Here is an 18,436-nt window from a genome sequence, read left to right as displayed (position 1 = left end):
CTTGTAGCTGTCTGGATTGACATGGTACAAATTCAGCTTTCCTGCTGCTTTCAAAAGCAAATTACTGCATTATATTCCACTTCATCAATGGGCTGCAACATTTTGTTTTTGACTCTTGTAACAACAAGCTATGGTACTATAGTGCAGGGATTTCAACTTGTACTGCAACACATACCTTCCAACAAATAAAATATTAAATATATAACTTAATTTTAATGGAATAATGGAAACCTTATGACTATTCCTTCTACATGTGTGTCACAATGAAATAATGTGCCAAACGTCAGTGTTATATTCAAGAAATTTAAAATTTCTTCTTGATTCACGCCACAACCAGTTTCAGATGCCTATAGCCATCTTCAGATGACAAGATTCACTTCTCTTACAAGGAGTGTGTGTGTGTGTGTGTGTGTGTGTGTGTGTGTGTGTGAGAGAGAGAGAGAGAGAGAGAGAGAGAGAGAGAGAGAGAACTAGGAAGTGTATGCACAATCAGATGTACATTACAATTTATGCACAACATTGCACCCAGTCTACTATTATGCAGCCTTGTCATACAAGGATTTGAGGTAGCTATCTCCAGGCTGAGTCCAATAGTATTAAAATGCTCTATCCAACTTAGGTGCAATGTCACAGAATAAGGACTCCTGTAAATGTTTAAAAGTTGCACATGAATGAGCACATCTGAGCTAGTAGTGTGGTTTATGTGGTTTGTTGCAGTTTATCTCCATTTCTGAAGTGAAGTGCAAAAGCAGTGGGGGCTCTCAGCAGCATAACCCTTGGGCATGACATAAGTTTTAACATCAATACCTCTGACAATACAAGACAAATTGTACTCACAAGTTTCAGCTTTACACTTATTTTCCTATCATGCGAGTGTAAAGTTATGGGCAGTGCTGTATCATGTGAACCTGAAGGAAGGATGTCTCAAACCACATAAGTACTGGCTTGATTTGATGCAGCACAAAAGAATTAAGGAACAGAAATCATTGGATTGACGTTCATGTGCAGATAGCCAAATAATTACAAGTTCAGAAAAATTGGACGATTTATTCAAGAAAAGGAGCTTCTGAAATTGAGCAAGTCAGTAATGCATTGGTCCACCTCTGGCCATTGTGTAAGCAATTAAATGGCTTAGACTTGGCATTGCTTGGTAGTTATTGGATGTCCTTCTAAGGGATATCGTGCTAAGTTCTGTCCATTTGGTGCATCACGGAATCAAAATACTGTGCTGGTTGACGCTCTCACCATGCACAGATGGGCCTTATCTTACTGAAATGTGTGCCCAGGATGACTTGCCACGAAGGGCAACAAAACGAGCATAGAATATCATCAACATACAGACATACCATAAGGGTGCTGCGAATGACCACAAAAGTGGTCTTGATATGAAAATAAATGGTACTCCATTGAATCTACCCCTCCCTCCTTTGTCATCACAACCGTTTTTATGGTTAAGTCTTTTCATAAGATTCGAGAGGACTAAGTTTTACAATAAACATTTTACTTGCCTTTTTTCTCATGCAGTTGGCTCCAGCTTTTCAAGTCTAGCCGAATGATTTTTGAAGCTGAAATTTTCATGTTTTTGGTTCTCATCATCCAATTGATCTAAATAAGTTTGAAGAATATTGTTCAGAAATTTTGTTTTTTTGATGTTTATTTGCATCACATTTTACTATATCACACTGTCTTTTGAATTTTTGCATTAACAAAGCTGAAATTACATTGTTCATCTAAAATACAAAAACACATCTGATCACACCAGAGGCAGGCCCACTACTACTTCACTACACAGTAATAACAGTAGTCCAAAGGGTTTACAATTTTTGTTGACAAATTAATTTCTAGTATATTATTATTTTATAAATGAATCCACAAATAAACATAATAAACAGTACCAGATTGCATAATTTATAATAGAAATTTTAAGTGTGCAAATTTTTTTGTTATTTCAAATGTTTCTAAAAAAATAATGTTAACTGTACATTCAGAGCTAGTGCATATCAGTGGTAACAATGAAAATAAAATAACTCAATTTCATAATTTTAGCTTGAAATATAACATATTGTGTATAAAATTATATGAAATTTTGCAGAAAAACAGCTGAAATAATATTGATCTGACTAAAATTCAAAAAATATTTCTGGTGTCAACTACTTCTGTTGAGGAAAATTAATGCTAGAGAATCATGTTCCTTTACACCCAGCACATTGCATGTGGTTTTTGAGCTATGTGGCGGATGACAGTCAGCGTGTTATCCCAGCGCTGTCTGGGGCATCTCCAGACATGTCTTTGCTGGTCACTGGGGCTCAATTTGAAGCAGGACTCATTACTGAAGAGAGCTGTACTCCATTCAGTGAGATTCCAGGCCAAAGATGCCCCACACAGTGGGAGGTTGCCTGACCTGACTGTCACCCACCATACATCCCAACATCCAGTAGTGATAGTCATGGTGCCATTTCTTTTCATCGCAGGACCCCTTTGGTTGTCATCCACAGCAACCTTACAGCACTTTGGTACATCAACAAAATTCTACATACCATTTTGCTGCCAAAAATTGCAAGTCATCCTAGGTTTACAATTCAGCAAGACAATGTCTGCCCACATACAGCAAGAGTTTCTACTGCTTGTCTTCATGGTTACTAAATCCTACCTTGACCAGCATTGCCACTGGATCTCTCCCCAATTGAGAACACTTGGAGCACTATTGGTAGGGCCCTCCAACCAGCTCAGGAGTGTGATGATCTAATATGCCAGTTGGACAAAATTTGGCATGATATCCCTCAGGAGGACATCCAACAACTCTGTCAATCAGTGCCAAGCTAAATAATAACCAGCATAAGGGACGGAGGTGGACCAACACATTATTAAATAGTCCAATTAGTGAAGTTTTTTCTCTTGAATAAATCATTGAATTTTTTTGAAATTTTTATCATTTGTTTGACTGTACTTTTACATTATATCTCCCTATTTTCATCCCATTCAAATAATTACTTCATGTTGCTTTTTTTGTCTTAGAGTGTATCAGTGGCAAATGTTTCAATTGTTCCTTCCTAGTTTCCATGCCTACATGTTTGTGTTTGTGCATGTTACTAGAAACACCAAATTTGTAGTGAAAATGCCTAATGTTCACAGGGTATCTGCTGAAATATAAACGAGATCATGGTAGCTGGCAGGAAGTACACATGGAAACTGAAAAGAATTCTTATACGTTACAAAATCTGGACTGTGGTGCTACATATTACATGTTACTGAAAGCACACAATATAGTTGGAGAAAGTTCTTCCAGTTCTGTTGTAAATGCCAGCACCAAAGGAAAGGGTAAGTCACACTGAGCATGATACTAATTCATTCTATAATGAAGCAATCCACATAAATATTCACACACATAACAGCAGGAAAATCATGTGAGAAAATTAACTCTATGTGTTTCGTAAGTTACAGCACAGTGGTTTTGCTTACATTTAGAAGAGCTAAAATATACACAATTAGAAACTTAACAGTTGGTGTGAGAGGGACAATGAAATTGATTTACTGCTAATTTCAGTATGATGAGGTGTCAGAATTGAGTTTTATATTCTGTTGCAGAATTATTTAATGGCTCATCATCAGACATCAAGCAGACAGTTTGAAGTATTAATAAAAATACCCTATTAGTTACTCCTTCAATAACCTGTTTCAGTATTTAGAGTCAGTGATTCTGTTTAACACTGTTATTAATATTATACAGGTTTTTAACCTGTCCATTTTATACATAGCTGATAGTGTTCTGTGAATTCATTAATTTTATACAAATGCTTAATATGAAATACTGCTTTAAAAATCCAGCTAAATATTGTAAAAAGGGAGAGCAATATCTTTTTTATTTTTTAAAAGTAGATGCTTCTCTGTCTAAAAACAATGCCCATAATTATTAATGTGAAAAGATAGCACCAGTTGTAATTGTTTGATAGTGGACTTCGCAGAAGTAGTCTGCAATGGCTGGTTCTGTTGTTAATATATGATTTCATTTGTTCTACACCCCTGAATACTCACTTTTCTTATATATTTTATGGGGCATAATGTGTGAATAAATCAATGATAGAACATAATTTCTTGATGCTCACATTCTCACTATTCTAAATGCTGTCTTGATTGTATTGAGAGGCCACTCAAATACTAGTGATTCCTACATACTAAAACGATTTGGTATTCACAGTCTGTTGTATAAATCTTCAGTCCATATGGATTTCCACTGTGTATTCTACCAATTGAAACCTATAGGTGTTGTGTGTGTATGGTTCTTTTCTGTTACTTAGACCTTATCACACCACATCTGAATTTTGGCTGTATATCTGTGTTCGTTGATATTTTCATGCTTCCTTCATGCATGTGTGCTTGTTGTGAGTTTTCTGTTACCTTGTCTTCCCTGTTACCTAGGCCATTGCAGACCACAAGTGACATTGCGCTGCCCATTTGTGGTTGACAACATTTTCATTATTCATTCATTCATCATATTTTACAGGGCTCATCAAGAAGGATAACATCAGTGCTGTGAAACAAATCAAGATCACTCAAAAGAACGACTGTACAGAATTTAACAATAAAGTATACTATACTGACTAGTACTGTTAGCACTTATGGCAGTTGAATGCAGCTTAGTAAATTAGAAGGAAAGCTGCTACTTTAAATAAAGCTCTTGCTTTCCCAATGATATCAAATAGCTGTTTGTATTTGCTCTTGGCAGAATTATATTTACTTGATTCCATCAGTATTGTTTAGAGAATAGATACCTACATTTGCAAATACAAAGAACTGCCTAAAGTATATTACTTCTCAGCCTGCAGGTATACAGTGAACATTAAAACTTGTCAATGTGCCAACAGATATTTTCAGTCCTTGGATCTAAGTAATCAAGTAATTTGTAGGAATGGTTAATGAAGTGTTTTTTTTTTCTTTTGAACTGCTTGGGATTCCCAGTTTCTTGCTTTATGTTGGATAGGATGTTGTTGAATACTAACTACATTCTGAACCTTAAACAGGTAACATGCCTGTCTTTATGTCAACATGATATATTTCTAGGAACAGAACCTGCTGAATATCTTCTTGATTAATATACCTAAGTGTTGACCCCATTTGATCCTGTTGTCTGACTGTACCCAAGGTATAAATAAAATAGAAAGAAACTTCCACATGGGAAAAATATATTAAAAACAAAGATTCCAAGACTTACCAAGCAGGAAAGCGCCGGCAGACAGGCACATGAACAAAACACACAAACACACACACAGAATTACTAGCTTTCGCAACCGATGGTTGCTTCTTCAGGAAGGAGAGGGAAAGACAAAAGGATGTGGGTTTTAAGGGAGAGGGTAAGGAGTCATTCCAATCCCGGGAGCGGAAAGACTTCCCTTAGGGGAAAAAAAGGACAGGTGTACACTCGCACACACACACATATCCATCCGCACATACACAGACCTTCCTGAAGAAGCAACCATTGGTTGCGAAAGCTAGTAATTCTGTGTGTGTGTTTGTGTGTTTTGTTCATGTGCCTGTCTGCCGGCGCTTTCCCGCTTGGTAAGTCTTGGAATCTTTGTACCCAAGGTATTAAACACATGGTGTTTCATTGAGTATATGACATTAACATTTACTTCTAGTGTTAGCAGGTCATTTTTCCTGCAATATAGTATGACCTTCTCCTTCCACATATGGCATCACTGTATTTCCTCTCTCATGTCTTTCATTAGTGTATGGGGAACAGGTCATACAATTGTCATATTAATAACCTGAACATCACTTTATGTGAAACTCTGTATTTATTAAGAACCCTATACACAGTACACCATCACATGTTGGAATAAGACTGAAGAACAAACTGCAGTGATGGTACAAGGTTTGATAGTCAAAGACTTTGATAGTTCATAGATAGCACGTTGCATCAACCCTCGATTCTAATGGTCGATGGCTGTCACAGTGAGAGGTGGTGATGTAGTTTGGCATGGCACTCAGTCTGTGGTCATGTCTAAAGATGTCCCCATGGGGAAAGAGGGCCCATGGGTGTAGATTCCGTGAATGATGGTGGCCGAACCAGGAAAGCAGGATCGAGTAGCATGGAAATGCGGGAGCATAGCACACCGTGTGTGGCACGTGAATAGGGAGGTGGCTGTCATCGTCAGTTGAGGTGGTGATGGCTGTCTCCTCTGTGTCTGGAGGATCCCAAATGTGAGTAGGAGGTGGGTGGAAGGGTGTGATGGATGAACAGTGTGACATCACGCAGCTGCAGGGAGAGGTCGACACGTCGGCATGGAAGTTGGCAACGCATGTGTCTTTATAGGCTGTACAGATGCAAAGCAGGACCCAGGGAAGAGCTCTTGACCAGGACATGTCGTGGCACGTCTCCATGGCTTTCAAAGTGCAGTGGCAGTGCTTGAGCAACCCTTTGCTCTGCAGGTGGTAGGCTGTTGATGTAATTTGTTTGCACTGCCCAAGTCATAGAGCTTGGACAAAAGAACAGCCTCAAAATCTCATATCCGATCTGTCATGACCAAAGATGGAAAGCTGAACCTCTTGATCCAGGGGGCGATAAAGGCCCGTGATGCAGAGTCAGCTGTTATATCACCTACCAGATAATGTGGTCGATGATAGACAGGCTGAATTGAAAACCCTCTCAAGGGGGTAGCTGACTGGCCAGCTTGAGCTGTACATGACAGAATCAGCCTTTAGGAATGTCAAACAAGCCCAATGGTTGGTATGTATGGTGACCAACCTTGGAGCATTGGCAGGGTGTGCATGCAAGAATCCAAAAACAGTCTGCCCTGAACTATGTCCACACGAAATGCTCCATTATTAGACTTGTGGTGGCCTGAATACTAGGGTGCACAAGGTCATGGATAGCAACAAATATCTTATGGTGCAAGACAGCTGGAATTAGGATGTGGCCCGTGCCTGGGGAAACGTTGCAAAAGGACCAATAGGGAAGATCCTGGAATTCGGTGAGGCTTAATTTAGAGCTAGGTAGACTCACTGTGTAGTAACTGCTGTATGTCATCATCTGTTTGTTGCTGGGCCACTAGTTTGTCGAAGTCCCAAGGGAAAGAGAACGTACCAACTCGTGACATGTAGTCGATGATGACATTGTCCGCACCATTGATGTAATGGACATTGGTAGTGAACTGACATTTAGATCCAAGAGTCAGAAGCATCAGGGAGGAAAGTCAGCTATGGGGTTGAGCAATGCATCAGCCAAAGACTTGTGTTCCATGTATGCAGGGTGAGGCATTTAAAACTGTTTGTCAGAATATTTCGTGAAATACGCATCAAATTAAACAAGTGGTAATGAATGTTGTTCACCTCAAAGAGGGATATCCATTAACATAACACTCGATGCCTCTGCACCACCCCTGGGGTGGGAAGGAGAGGGGGTGGCTTTGAAATCTTAAATAGGGCCCACCAATTTTTACTGCAGATTTGGATTCTCCATGAAAATATATGTAACTTTTGTATGAAACATTTCTTTCATTTCATGATAGATGGTGCTGTAATTGGCAAACATAGAAATGAGGTGACAATTATTGAAAACAGGACTATCTCACACAAATACACATCCAATTAAGACAATTGAAGTACTTTTTTGATAGTTTTGATAATGCTATCATGTGACACCTCCCACAATTGAATGAAGCGCAGACCAAGATCATGCGCTCAGTCGGCGGTCAGACTGTGCATGTTACTTCAATGATTTGAACTGTACACATCTTGTCACAATTGCTCCATGATGCTGATGACTGCAAGGAGGGTTGATATCAGTGCCACATACTTTGAGGCTCAAAGAGATAGTGACAAAGCTTGTCAAAGGTATGCTACTCTGTCCCCTTACAGGAATGTTTCATCTGCAATGACGTTTTGCAGTATTGTCCACCTGTTTATTGAAGCAGGGGTGTTAAACCTAGAGAAAGAGTCAATCCATGGCCTGTGACAAATGAAAATAGCACAGTGAATGTTTTAGCTCTGGTTGCTGCAAATCCTCACATTAGTTCTTGGAAAATTGCATAAGGTTCAGGAATTTCATAAAGAAGTCTTCTGTGCATACTGCATGCACGCAAATGGGATTCATTTCATTTATTGCCATATCAAGAACTGCAGGGTTATGATTTTCACAGTTGACTGAATTTCTGCAGCTGGATACAGGAACAACTGGAAGTCACTGATAATTTCATTTCAAGATACTTTTCTCCAATCAATCAAATTTTAGAAATAATAGCCAAGTGGATCAACATAACATGCACTATTGGACAGTGGAGAATCTCCATTGGGTAAGGCAAGTTGAACATCAACACCCATGGAGTGTCAACCTTTGGTGCTGTATGTATTTATGCAGGTAATTGGCCCATACTTCATAGAAGGTAATCTGACCATTCAAATGCACAGAAACATTGTGAATAATGTTTTACCCATACTAATGGGTGATGTTACACTTCTAAAGAGGCTGGATATGTGGTTTCAACATGATGCATGCCCAGTGCATCATTCACGACTAACTCAAGAAGAATTTTTGAGGTGAAACTATCCAGGTCAATGGATTGCACAAGGAGATCCTCAGATGTGGCCCAAATGTTCACTCAATTTGACTTCTGCTGATTTTTTCCTCTGGGGATAGTTAAAAGAGAGAGTTTACATGGATGTACTAACAACCCTCGAAGATATACAAGAGCAGATTCTCAGTAGAACAGAGGCACTAATACATGTCAGATTATCATTCACACTGAGAGTTGCAATGTGCATTAAAAAGAATGGACAAGATTTTGAACATTTATGCACTGAAACACCTGTGAGAGGCAAGGGAACTCAAAGTATTCAAGTGCCCAAGATAGTTAGAGACAAGGGGACTCACAGTAATCAATCACCCCGAGATAGTGAGAGGCAAGGGGACTCACCAAAATGAGTAGCCCAAAGGGAACACATTGCCACTACATCTAGGTCATTGTTCCTGGGTAATGCTAAATATAGACAAAGAAGAATGCATTGCGGGAGGTTAGACAGTGTCACATGATAGCATTTTCCCAAATATCTAGTAATGTACTTTGATTTTGCTAATTGGATGTGTATTTTTGTGAGATATTAACTTTTTGCAACAATTGTCACCCCATATTCATATGTGCTGATTACAGCACCATCTATCATGAAAGGAAAGAAATGTTTCATACAAAAGTTACATATTTTTTCATGAAGACTCCAAATCTGCAATTAAAAATAGGGGTTCCTATTTAAGATTTCAAATCACACCATCCCCTTCACCCATCTCCCTGACCTGTGGGTCATGCAGGGGGATTAGTGTTATGTTAATGGATGTCCCTCTTCGAGGTGAACAATATTTATTACCACTTTTTTTTTTTTAATCCAATGTGTATTTTGCCAAATAATCTGGCAAATGGTTTTAAATGCCTCACACTGTATAATCACTCACCTACTCTCGATGTCCTTGTGGAAATGTCGAAGTACTTCATAAATGACAAAAAGGTCTCGGTTCAAAGTGGACCATTTACACTGGGAGGTGGACAACTTTCCCGCAAAGAAACAAAGTGGTTGTGTGGAACCCTCAACCTGCTGAAGAAGCATGGCACCAATGGCAGTGTCACTCACATCCACTGTGATTGATATTGGAGCATTGGTGACTGGGTACATGAGACTGACTGTGCTCATGAGTGCAGTTTTTGATATGTCGGACACCCACTGCACAAATGCATCAGTCAGTAGTGCTTGCAGGGACACAGCATGCAGTGTGTGTCACAAAACAGTTTATCATGCCTAGGAAATGGCATAGATTGTGGTAAGTCTCAGGTAGAGAAAGGTCGCAGCTAAAGGAAACTTGTTCTGATGCGGATCCACCAGAATAGCCTAGGGATGTCACACAGGCAGCTCACCACTGTGATTTAACATCATTTATTGCAACCCCATTCTCAGTGAATATATTAAGGACAGGTGTGCTCTGCAGAGTTAGTTGACGAAATAAGAATATTGTCTAGATATGGATAATAGTGTGAGAGCAGCATTTTTGAGGTCATGCAGCATGTAGCAGTACTCATAGAGTCCAAAAGGCATGATTATTGCAGTCTTGTTGATATCGTCCCTATGCATATGGATCTGGTGGTACACTCTCCAACAATCTATAACACTGAATACCCATGTACATCTACATCTACATCTACATCCACATCTACATCTATACTGTGCAAGCCACCTGATGGTGTGTACCTCTATTGGTTCTCCCTTCTATTCCAGTCTTGTATTGTTCATGGAAAGAAAGATTATCTGTATGCCTCTGTGTGGGCTCTAATCTCTCTGATTTTATCCTCATGGTCTCTTTGCGAGATATGTATAGGAGGGAGAATATACTGCTTGACTCCTCAATGAAGGTTTGTTCTCAAAACTTCAACAAAAGCCCGTACTGAGCTATTGAGCATATCTCTTGCAGAGTCTTCCACTGGAGTTTATCTATCATCTCCATAATGCTTTTGCGATTACTAAATCATCTTCTCTATCTCTTCTATCAATGCTATCTGGTACGGATCCCACACTGGTGAACGGTATTCAAGCTGTGGGCGAACAGTGTACTTCCTTTGTTTTCAGTCTGCATTTCCTTAGGATTCTTCCAGTGAATCTCAGTCTGGCATCTGCTTTACCAATGATTAATTTTATATGGTCATTCCATTTTAAATCACTCCTAATGCCTACTCCCAGATAATTTATGTAATTAACTGCTTCCAGTTGCTGACATGCTATATTGTAGCTAAATGGTAAAGGATCTTTCTTTCTGTGTATTCGCAGCACATTACACTTGTCTGCATTGAGATTCAATGCCATTCCCTGCACCATGCATCAATTAATTGCAGATCCTCCTGCATTTCAGTACAATTTTCCGTTGTTACAACCTCTCGAAATACTGCAGCATCATCTGCAAAAAGGCTCAGTGAACTTCCGATGTTGTCCACAACGTCATTTGTATATGTTGTGAATAGCAACAGTCCTATGACACTCCCCTGTGGCATACCTGAAATCACTCTTACTGTGGAAGACTTCTCTCCATTGAGAATGCATCAGCTGCAGCTATTGGGCAAAATCATCTATGTGCAGTATGGGATAGTTATCTAAGATTGTCCATGTGTTCAGTTGTCAGTAGACACTACATAAATGAAATGAACCATCCTTCTTAGAAACTAAGTGGTTCAATAAGGACCAATTACTGTTGGACGGGCTGACTATACCAGAGTGTAGCAGTTCTTGTAACTTAGTTTTTGTGTGCTGCAAATTTGTGGCATTAAGGTGTTGAGCCTTGGGGACACTGGGACGCCTTCCAACATGCTCAATCAGTGACAAGTACTGTTCATAATCTCACCTCCCACCAATGGGATTCTTGGAACAACAACAGTGATAAGGGCAGATGTAGGAGGACTCATGAGACTAGAGGCTGGAATGTCACTGGGCTGTGGGAGTAGGCATCGCTGCAAGAGTGTCTGTGGCATCTGCACCACAGCAATATTGGAATGATTTGATCATGTCCCCACAATGTGGATTCTTCCTCTGCTGCCTTGAGTGCGCTTGTCAGGTCAGCTGATGCAGCACTGAACAGCTGTTGTAATCATGTATTCTCAATGTGAATGTTGGTGGTCTCATGGAACAGAGTTGTTAGGTGGGCCAGGGCGACTGTGAGCTCTGCAGTGAGGTGGGCAAATTTGGTGTAGCAACAGACAGTGTGTCACAGCATCTGGCGGGAGATGGTGGGTTGGTAGCGAAGACCCCTGCTATCCAGTTGCCAGTAGCATTGTGCAGGAGGCCTGCTGATCCAAGGTCTGGTGAGAGCACAGAGTTGCTTAAGAAATCCATGCCGATAATGGGGCAGTCAATGTCCATGATGCAGAATGTCCATGATCAGCATAAGGCAGACAACAAGAAATGCAGTTGAAGTTTGGCCAACCCATGGACATTAATTGCAGAGTTGTTGGCTGCCTGGTGTCATGTAGAAGATGGCAAGAGTGCAGGCGAAGTTCTCAACTTGGGGATGATGCTAGCGTTGGTGCCCATGTCTACGAGGAAACAGAGCATGCTTATCCTGTCATAGAAGTATAGTCCGCCAGTGGTCAGCTGAGAATGTGATCAGTGATCTGAAGTGTCGCTGCAAGTCGTGGCACCTGTTTGGATTTGCACTTCACATTTGGGTAATTGCAGGGCACGAGATAAGAACTTGCTGCATCTCCAAATGTAACATAGTACAAACATAAGGTGTATGCCATGTGCAGCACTTGTCCTGGCAAGCTGGCAGTGTGGGGTGGGGCATTCTGCTGCAGCATGTGGATGGGTGGGGCAACTGGGTGAGAAATGGCAGCAGATACAGTAGTCTGGTTGCCAGGAAGCATTGCTGGATGCTGTTGGATGCTGTGCACCCAACCACTGCTGGCTGGCTGGTTTCTAGTGTACCCAAAAAACAGGAGGATGTGAGCTGGTGGCGTTTAATGATGCTGTATGCCTGGTCTGGTAGGTGCATCTTTTGTTCCAATGCGGCATTTTGTGTCGAGCTCAGCTTGTAAGTGGCACCACAGTTGAAAAAGCGTATGATCCCCTAAAGACACATAATGAATAATAGAGTGGATGGCCTCAGTAGGAGAATGCATTAAGCACTTGATTATGTGGGCTCTTGCGGTTGCGTATTTGTGCTGGCTTGGTGGCATGAGCAATAGGTCACTGACCAGGTCTGGCTTGTAGTGTAGACAGCTCACCAAACAGATAAAGGATGCATCATCTCCCAACACGCCATATACTTGTGGTGGTTGAGATTCTTTACAAACTTTAATTACTAATTTATTTTTTTCATTAAGCTCTGTCACATATCGCAACAGGATTTTGAACAAGTCTGAGTACTGCAGTACTGAAAATTCAAGTGCTGATGACTGAAACTTAGCTTGAGGTGAACTGAACCTGAAGTGAAGCCAGTTTGGAAGTTCTCTCAAAGTGTAGCCAAAAAGAAAATTCCCATATTCATAACATAGAATTTCATTGCATACACCAAAACTTACAGAAATTTACAGGAAAAAACAGACTATGATCCACTTCCTATAATGTGTAAAAGTGTAATGCAGACACTGTTAAAGGTTCAGACAACAAATATCAATAATGCATTTTATTTGATGTGTAAACAGTAACGTAAAAGTGTAATAAGAAATGCAATATGGCAAAACTATATGATGAAATGAGATAATACAAAAACATAGATCTCACAGAATGTATGGTTGGACATGTTTCAGTATTATTACATTTCAGTATTTTGTAAGTATCTTTTAAATGAATACTTATGAGAAAATCTTAAAGTATAACCATAGTTCAGTTGAGATATTGTATTGTTCAGCTATTCCAATAAATTGTTCTCTGAGTACATAAAAGAATGGAGAAAGTACATAAAAGAATGAAGAACTCGTCTTGCTTATCAATTTTAAGTCCTACTAATGAGTCTGCTAGTAATCCTTCAAATCAGGTATGTCATTGTTAATATGCCAAGAATTTTTAGAGTACTTATTTGGCTATATGTATAAGGGTGATTCGAATGAAAACTTTAAAAGTGCTGTAATATTTTTAATTGCAACAATGAGAAAAAACTTATGTATCAATTTTATGTAGTCTCCCTGACAATGAATGGGCTTACTCCACTGCTTCAGAAGTGCACAGATACCAGGATGAAAGAATACTTTTGGGTGTATGTGTAGCCAGCTGTGCACCATGGTTTTCACCTCCCCATAACTTCTAAAATGCCTGCCTCCCATTGTTTCTTTGATTGTGCCAGACAGATTAAAGTCACTAGCAACCTTCAAACTTGTGGCTATTTCATTCAGAGTTACATGTCTGTCTCCATCCACTAACTCTATGTTCTTGTCTGTCACGATGCTGGGATTCCACCCTATGTTGGGGCATCCTCTAAAGACGTTACACCACTTTTAAACTCCTTACACCACTTGTACACTTTCTGCAATAACAAACACTGCACTGTTATTCTGCAATGAATTTTATTGGTTTGACACTTTCACTATGCAAAAAACACATTGCAGGTCGCTACTCAATCATGGTGCATGTAGGCAGCAGAGTGCCCATTTTTTTGTGGACACTACTGCCTTCTCCTGCATTGTAGCATCACTCTGCAATCTGTTAGTCACTTTTAGAACCTCAAAAAACACTGCTGCCACCTACTAACTCCAACACACAACTTTTCAAATTTTATGGAACTTTTCAAGTTCCTCATTTGAATCACACACATATATTTAAGCTACTCTACTTAGATTAGTGTTTGATGTTAGAGGTTATTACTTTTAACCCTCCCATCATTGTTCTTGTAATTTGGCTAGCAGTTATTAGTGCAGACTTAAAAAAATATAAAAAAAATAATTATAAACTATTTTGATTTTCAGAACCAGAGGTACCAAGCACCAACATTCTTCTGTCAGCAAATGCAACCTCCCTCTACTTGAATCTTCCATCCTGGCCTGATGGAGGATGTTCTATGTTGTACTTTGTCATTGAATATCGTGTCCTAGGAACAGAAAATGATTGGATCTTAGTTGACAACAATTCACCACCAAAGACTTTCCTTGTTGGAGGCCTTCAACCTGCAACATGGTACCAATTTAGAATTACAGCTCATAATAGTGCTGGTTCAACAAGAGTGCATTTCAATGTTGCAACAACAACTGTTACAGGTGGTAAGGTTAATATGTATAAACTTTTATCATTAGTATCATCTTTACTATTAGTTTATTTGCAAGAAAACTTATTTGCATGAAGTGTACACACTGAAAAATGTAATTAGATAGCAAGATGGAAAATTCAGAGGTGATTCATTACAGATTTTCGTGTTTTATGTCACTCACTTATACAGCCATACAGTATAATTTTCTAAATGGGACACAGATAAATCCTGTCTTACTGGTATTAATTCCAAACTGTCCAAAGCCTCAATTTTTTTGTAACTTTAATAAATATAGATTCATAATACAGATAGAATCAATACTGAAGCAAAATGTCTTAAGTGGAATTCTCAATAAAAATATTTCACTCTGCAATGAAATGAACACTGTTGCTGACATACTATAACTGAGTGCTGGGCTATGACACAAGGACCTTTCCCTGGACAATGTTCTTGCCAACTGAACTATCCAGGTATGCTTCTTGGTTCATCTCATAAGGCAGTCCATTAGCACCTTTCTCATGCTTTCTAATTCCCACACAAGCCATCCTACATTCCTTGGTGAAGAAGTACTGAAGAAAGAGTGGGACAGTGAACATGCTTAGCTACAGACTGTGAATCATTCATGTTGAATATGAGGCTGATAGTAAGTTATCATGAAATTCCCCAACATATTAAAGCAACTGAGATCCTGTCCTTTGCTATTAGTGCTGTAACCAATTCAGTGGTCCAGGCACACTTCATGACATGTCCAAATGTTGTGTCACAATATAAAACAGATAGTCCTGCCTCTTAATTTTCAAAGACAAGAATTTTTTAATTTCTTCATCCAATCACAGATAGTAAATATTGTGTAGATGTTGTCCAAATTTACATGTAAATTTCATGTGGATTCATTACAAGGAAAATAGAGCATACAAACATGTAGATAAATATTATAATAAGATAAAACAAATTTATCCATACATTGTAATAAAAATTTATATGCATATATAATTGTGTTGTTATAAATAAATTTGTAATCTTGTTTTCCCTAAGAAGCAAATCCTTTTGTATACAACAGTGAGTCAGTGAAATTTTTGTGATTACACACATTCTCTATCATAGTTTGAATGAGGAAATGATTTGATGGTCATAGTTACATTAGCACACTTAATTTCTGATTAGAGAATGGAATTTCTTGTATTTAGTTACTGGAAATTGTTTTTACTGCACATAAAGTTCTCGCAGAGTAAATAGGACTACTCTTGATGTTTAAAGTAGAATTGTTTGTCATTCATAGTAAATCCACTAATAGAATTTTCCAATTAATCAATAAATGTTTGTATTTAAATTTATTTAGAGTAAAGCTTGTGTAAAAAATTCAATAAACTCAGATCATATTCTCTCATGAACCACACAAATAGAAACATGAAGAAGTGTAAATATGACACAACCAAATTGAGCCACTCTGAATCCAGCACTTCTGTGTGTCAACAGAATTTACAAACGTTTTGAAATAGTGTACTTTGTGGTGGTAACAGATCACAGGGTACCATAAAATGTAACTGTATCATCCAAAGCAGTACCTCCTTGAACAGCGACTGAACTACAACTGACCATGTACAACTACTCAGACTGACAATACTCAGATGCATCTCCCCTAAATTTATTGGATCCAGGAATACTCTACTTCTCTTCACTTTGATTGAACATTACATTCACACATTGACGTAATTACCCAGAAACTATAACAACATGAATGATCACCCATTATACCAAATCAAACAGATTACAACTGATACAATATTCTCTGAAACAAACTGAACAACTTGTGATGTGTTTCTACCTAACAATGCAATGGTGGACAATGCACAGAATGTGAAGTCCATCAGCAGAGCACAACAGTTCACATGAGATCAAAGTCTAAACAGTACAGCATACAAATGCAGATAAACATTTGCAAAATATATGAACAAAGAATCTTTGGCAATTAAATAATGTTGTATGGTAATTTTGACATTTTGTAGAATCACATGGAGTAATGTTTACAGCAGTCTGCATCATCTGCTCTAATAGTTGACCTGTTTGCCATCTGATGGCAGCAATAAACAGTAAGGAGACTCAATGCAGTTTTTGCACCTCTTCATGAATAATGCTGTATGTTACAAAAATTGTAGAGTGTAGCAAGGTGACACAAAGTGTGCCATATGACATTATTCATGCACACAGTTCAATTCCAAAAAGTGTATCTGTATGCAGCTATGAACATAAAACATGCTTCTTTCTATTAGCACATGATGTAACCTGTCATTATAATGTTTGTTACACAGATTTCAGATTTATGCTTTACAGTTTTCACAGTACATTCATCCACACTACAAAAGTAAATGAAGTTGCTTGTCCTATAAGTCATTAGTCCTCATTTTAAATTGAACAATAAGTGCCGTGTTTGTGCAATTACTTCAATTATGAAGCACATTGTACATTCTCATTTAAAGTTCTTCATGTCAGTGTATGACACAAAAATGTGTAACCATATTTTCTGTTTCATTCCACAGTCCATGGTATGTACTAAACAGTTTCTACTGTCTACAATTGTAAACAGAACCTTTACACCATGCACATAGCTTACCAGTCTGCATATCAAAGTCAAAACACAGTTCCAGCAAATGAGCAACACAACATGTAAAGTCACTAGGTATTTAATCATGACACACATCAAGATCATAAATGTAGCACTGTCCAAAAACTGACATTTTTCACCAACCAAGAACACAATGTGTAACAGGACGTATGCACAACACAACAATCACCTCCACATGCTTCTTCTAACTCTTGACTTTTGTTGATGCCTTTGCTGTTGACCTATCAATATACTTTTACATGACTCATACACTTCACGTAACACTTTCAAAAAGTCTGATTACATCAATTTACAGTTTTATATAAAATCAGAATTTCATATTACTTTGTCCACAGAAAATGAATTTAAGTAAAATATTAAAGCATAAGAAAGTATACAGCACCAGAATAATTGAAAATGGCAGTCACATTCATAACAATTACATTAAATAAACAGGAACATAATTATACCAAGAATTAAATTTACAAAACTCATTCTGAAATAACATTTTCAATGTACGATAAAAGTAAAGCAGGAAAGAAGTAAAAGAAAATATAGAAAAAGAAAAAAAATTGTATATCAGCATGTAGTGCTATCTTCACAGCTTACTTGCCTTTTAGATACAATTTTAAACATTTTTACGGGGCAAGAGATCCTAAGAAACCTAAGCAGTTTATTACAGATTGCAGATGTTCCATTATCTTCCTTCGATGAGGTTGGAAGCCTGAGATTTCACTGCTTAAATTCTCTATATGTCCAACAGTGAAAACTGTAAGCAGAATATCAAGAATCTTTTGTATATGAATACCACTACAAAAAATTCTCAGTGTCATATTTTACACTGTTGGTGCAGGAGTAACATTGTTTTTCAGCAGTATGATTTCAGAATACAGTAAGGTGGAAGCCACTAATTAATTTTGTGTTTAACAGCAACTGTTGCTCCAATGCAAGAAAGTCAGGTTCTGGCAAATGTAGTTCATTTTTATGAAGATCCGTATGTAATGGTACCAACAGTATGTGCTACAGTTTTGCTTCTGTCAAGTGGACTGCTTGCATATGTTGCTATACAAAAGAAGTAAGTTAATACTGGAAAAGAATAATAATATTTATAATGTGTTGTATTGATTAATTTG

At 38.4% G+C, this 18,436-nt stretch overlaps 1 protein-coding gene across 1 annotated transcript in view; it reads left to right on the top strand.

Moving 5' to 3' along the window:
• LOC126288932 (Down syndrome cell adhesion molecule-like protein Dscam2) overlaps window positions 1–18,436 on the top strand; it is a 412,211-nt gene that overhangs the window by 325,817 nt on the left and 67,958 nt on the right. Inside the window, exons 24-26 of the mRNA XM_049984899.1 lie at window positions 3,133–3,318; window positions 14,424–14,714; window positions 18,234–18,378. Coding sequence (XP_049840856.1) covers window positions 3,133–3,318; window positions 14,424–14,714; window positions 18,234–18,378 — 622 coding nt within the window. The remainder of the gene's footprint in view (window positions 1–3,132; window positions 3,319–14,423; window positions 14,715–18,233; window positions 18,379–18,436) is intronic.

The sequence above is a fragment of the Schistocerca gregaria genome, chromosome 1 (genome assembly GCF_023897955.1).
Source record: "Schistocerca gregaria isolate iqSchGreg1 chromosome 1, iqSchGreg1.2, whole genome shotgun sequence".
NCBI classification, from domain to species: domain Eukaryota; kingdom Metazoa; phylum Arthropoda; class Insecta; order Orthoptera; family Acrididae; genus Schistocerca; species Schistocerca gregaria.
The sequence above is the reverse complement of the archived record's forward strand: the minus strand, read 5'-3'. Positions and strand labels throughout refer to the sequence as shown.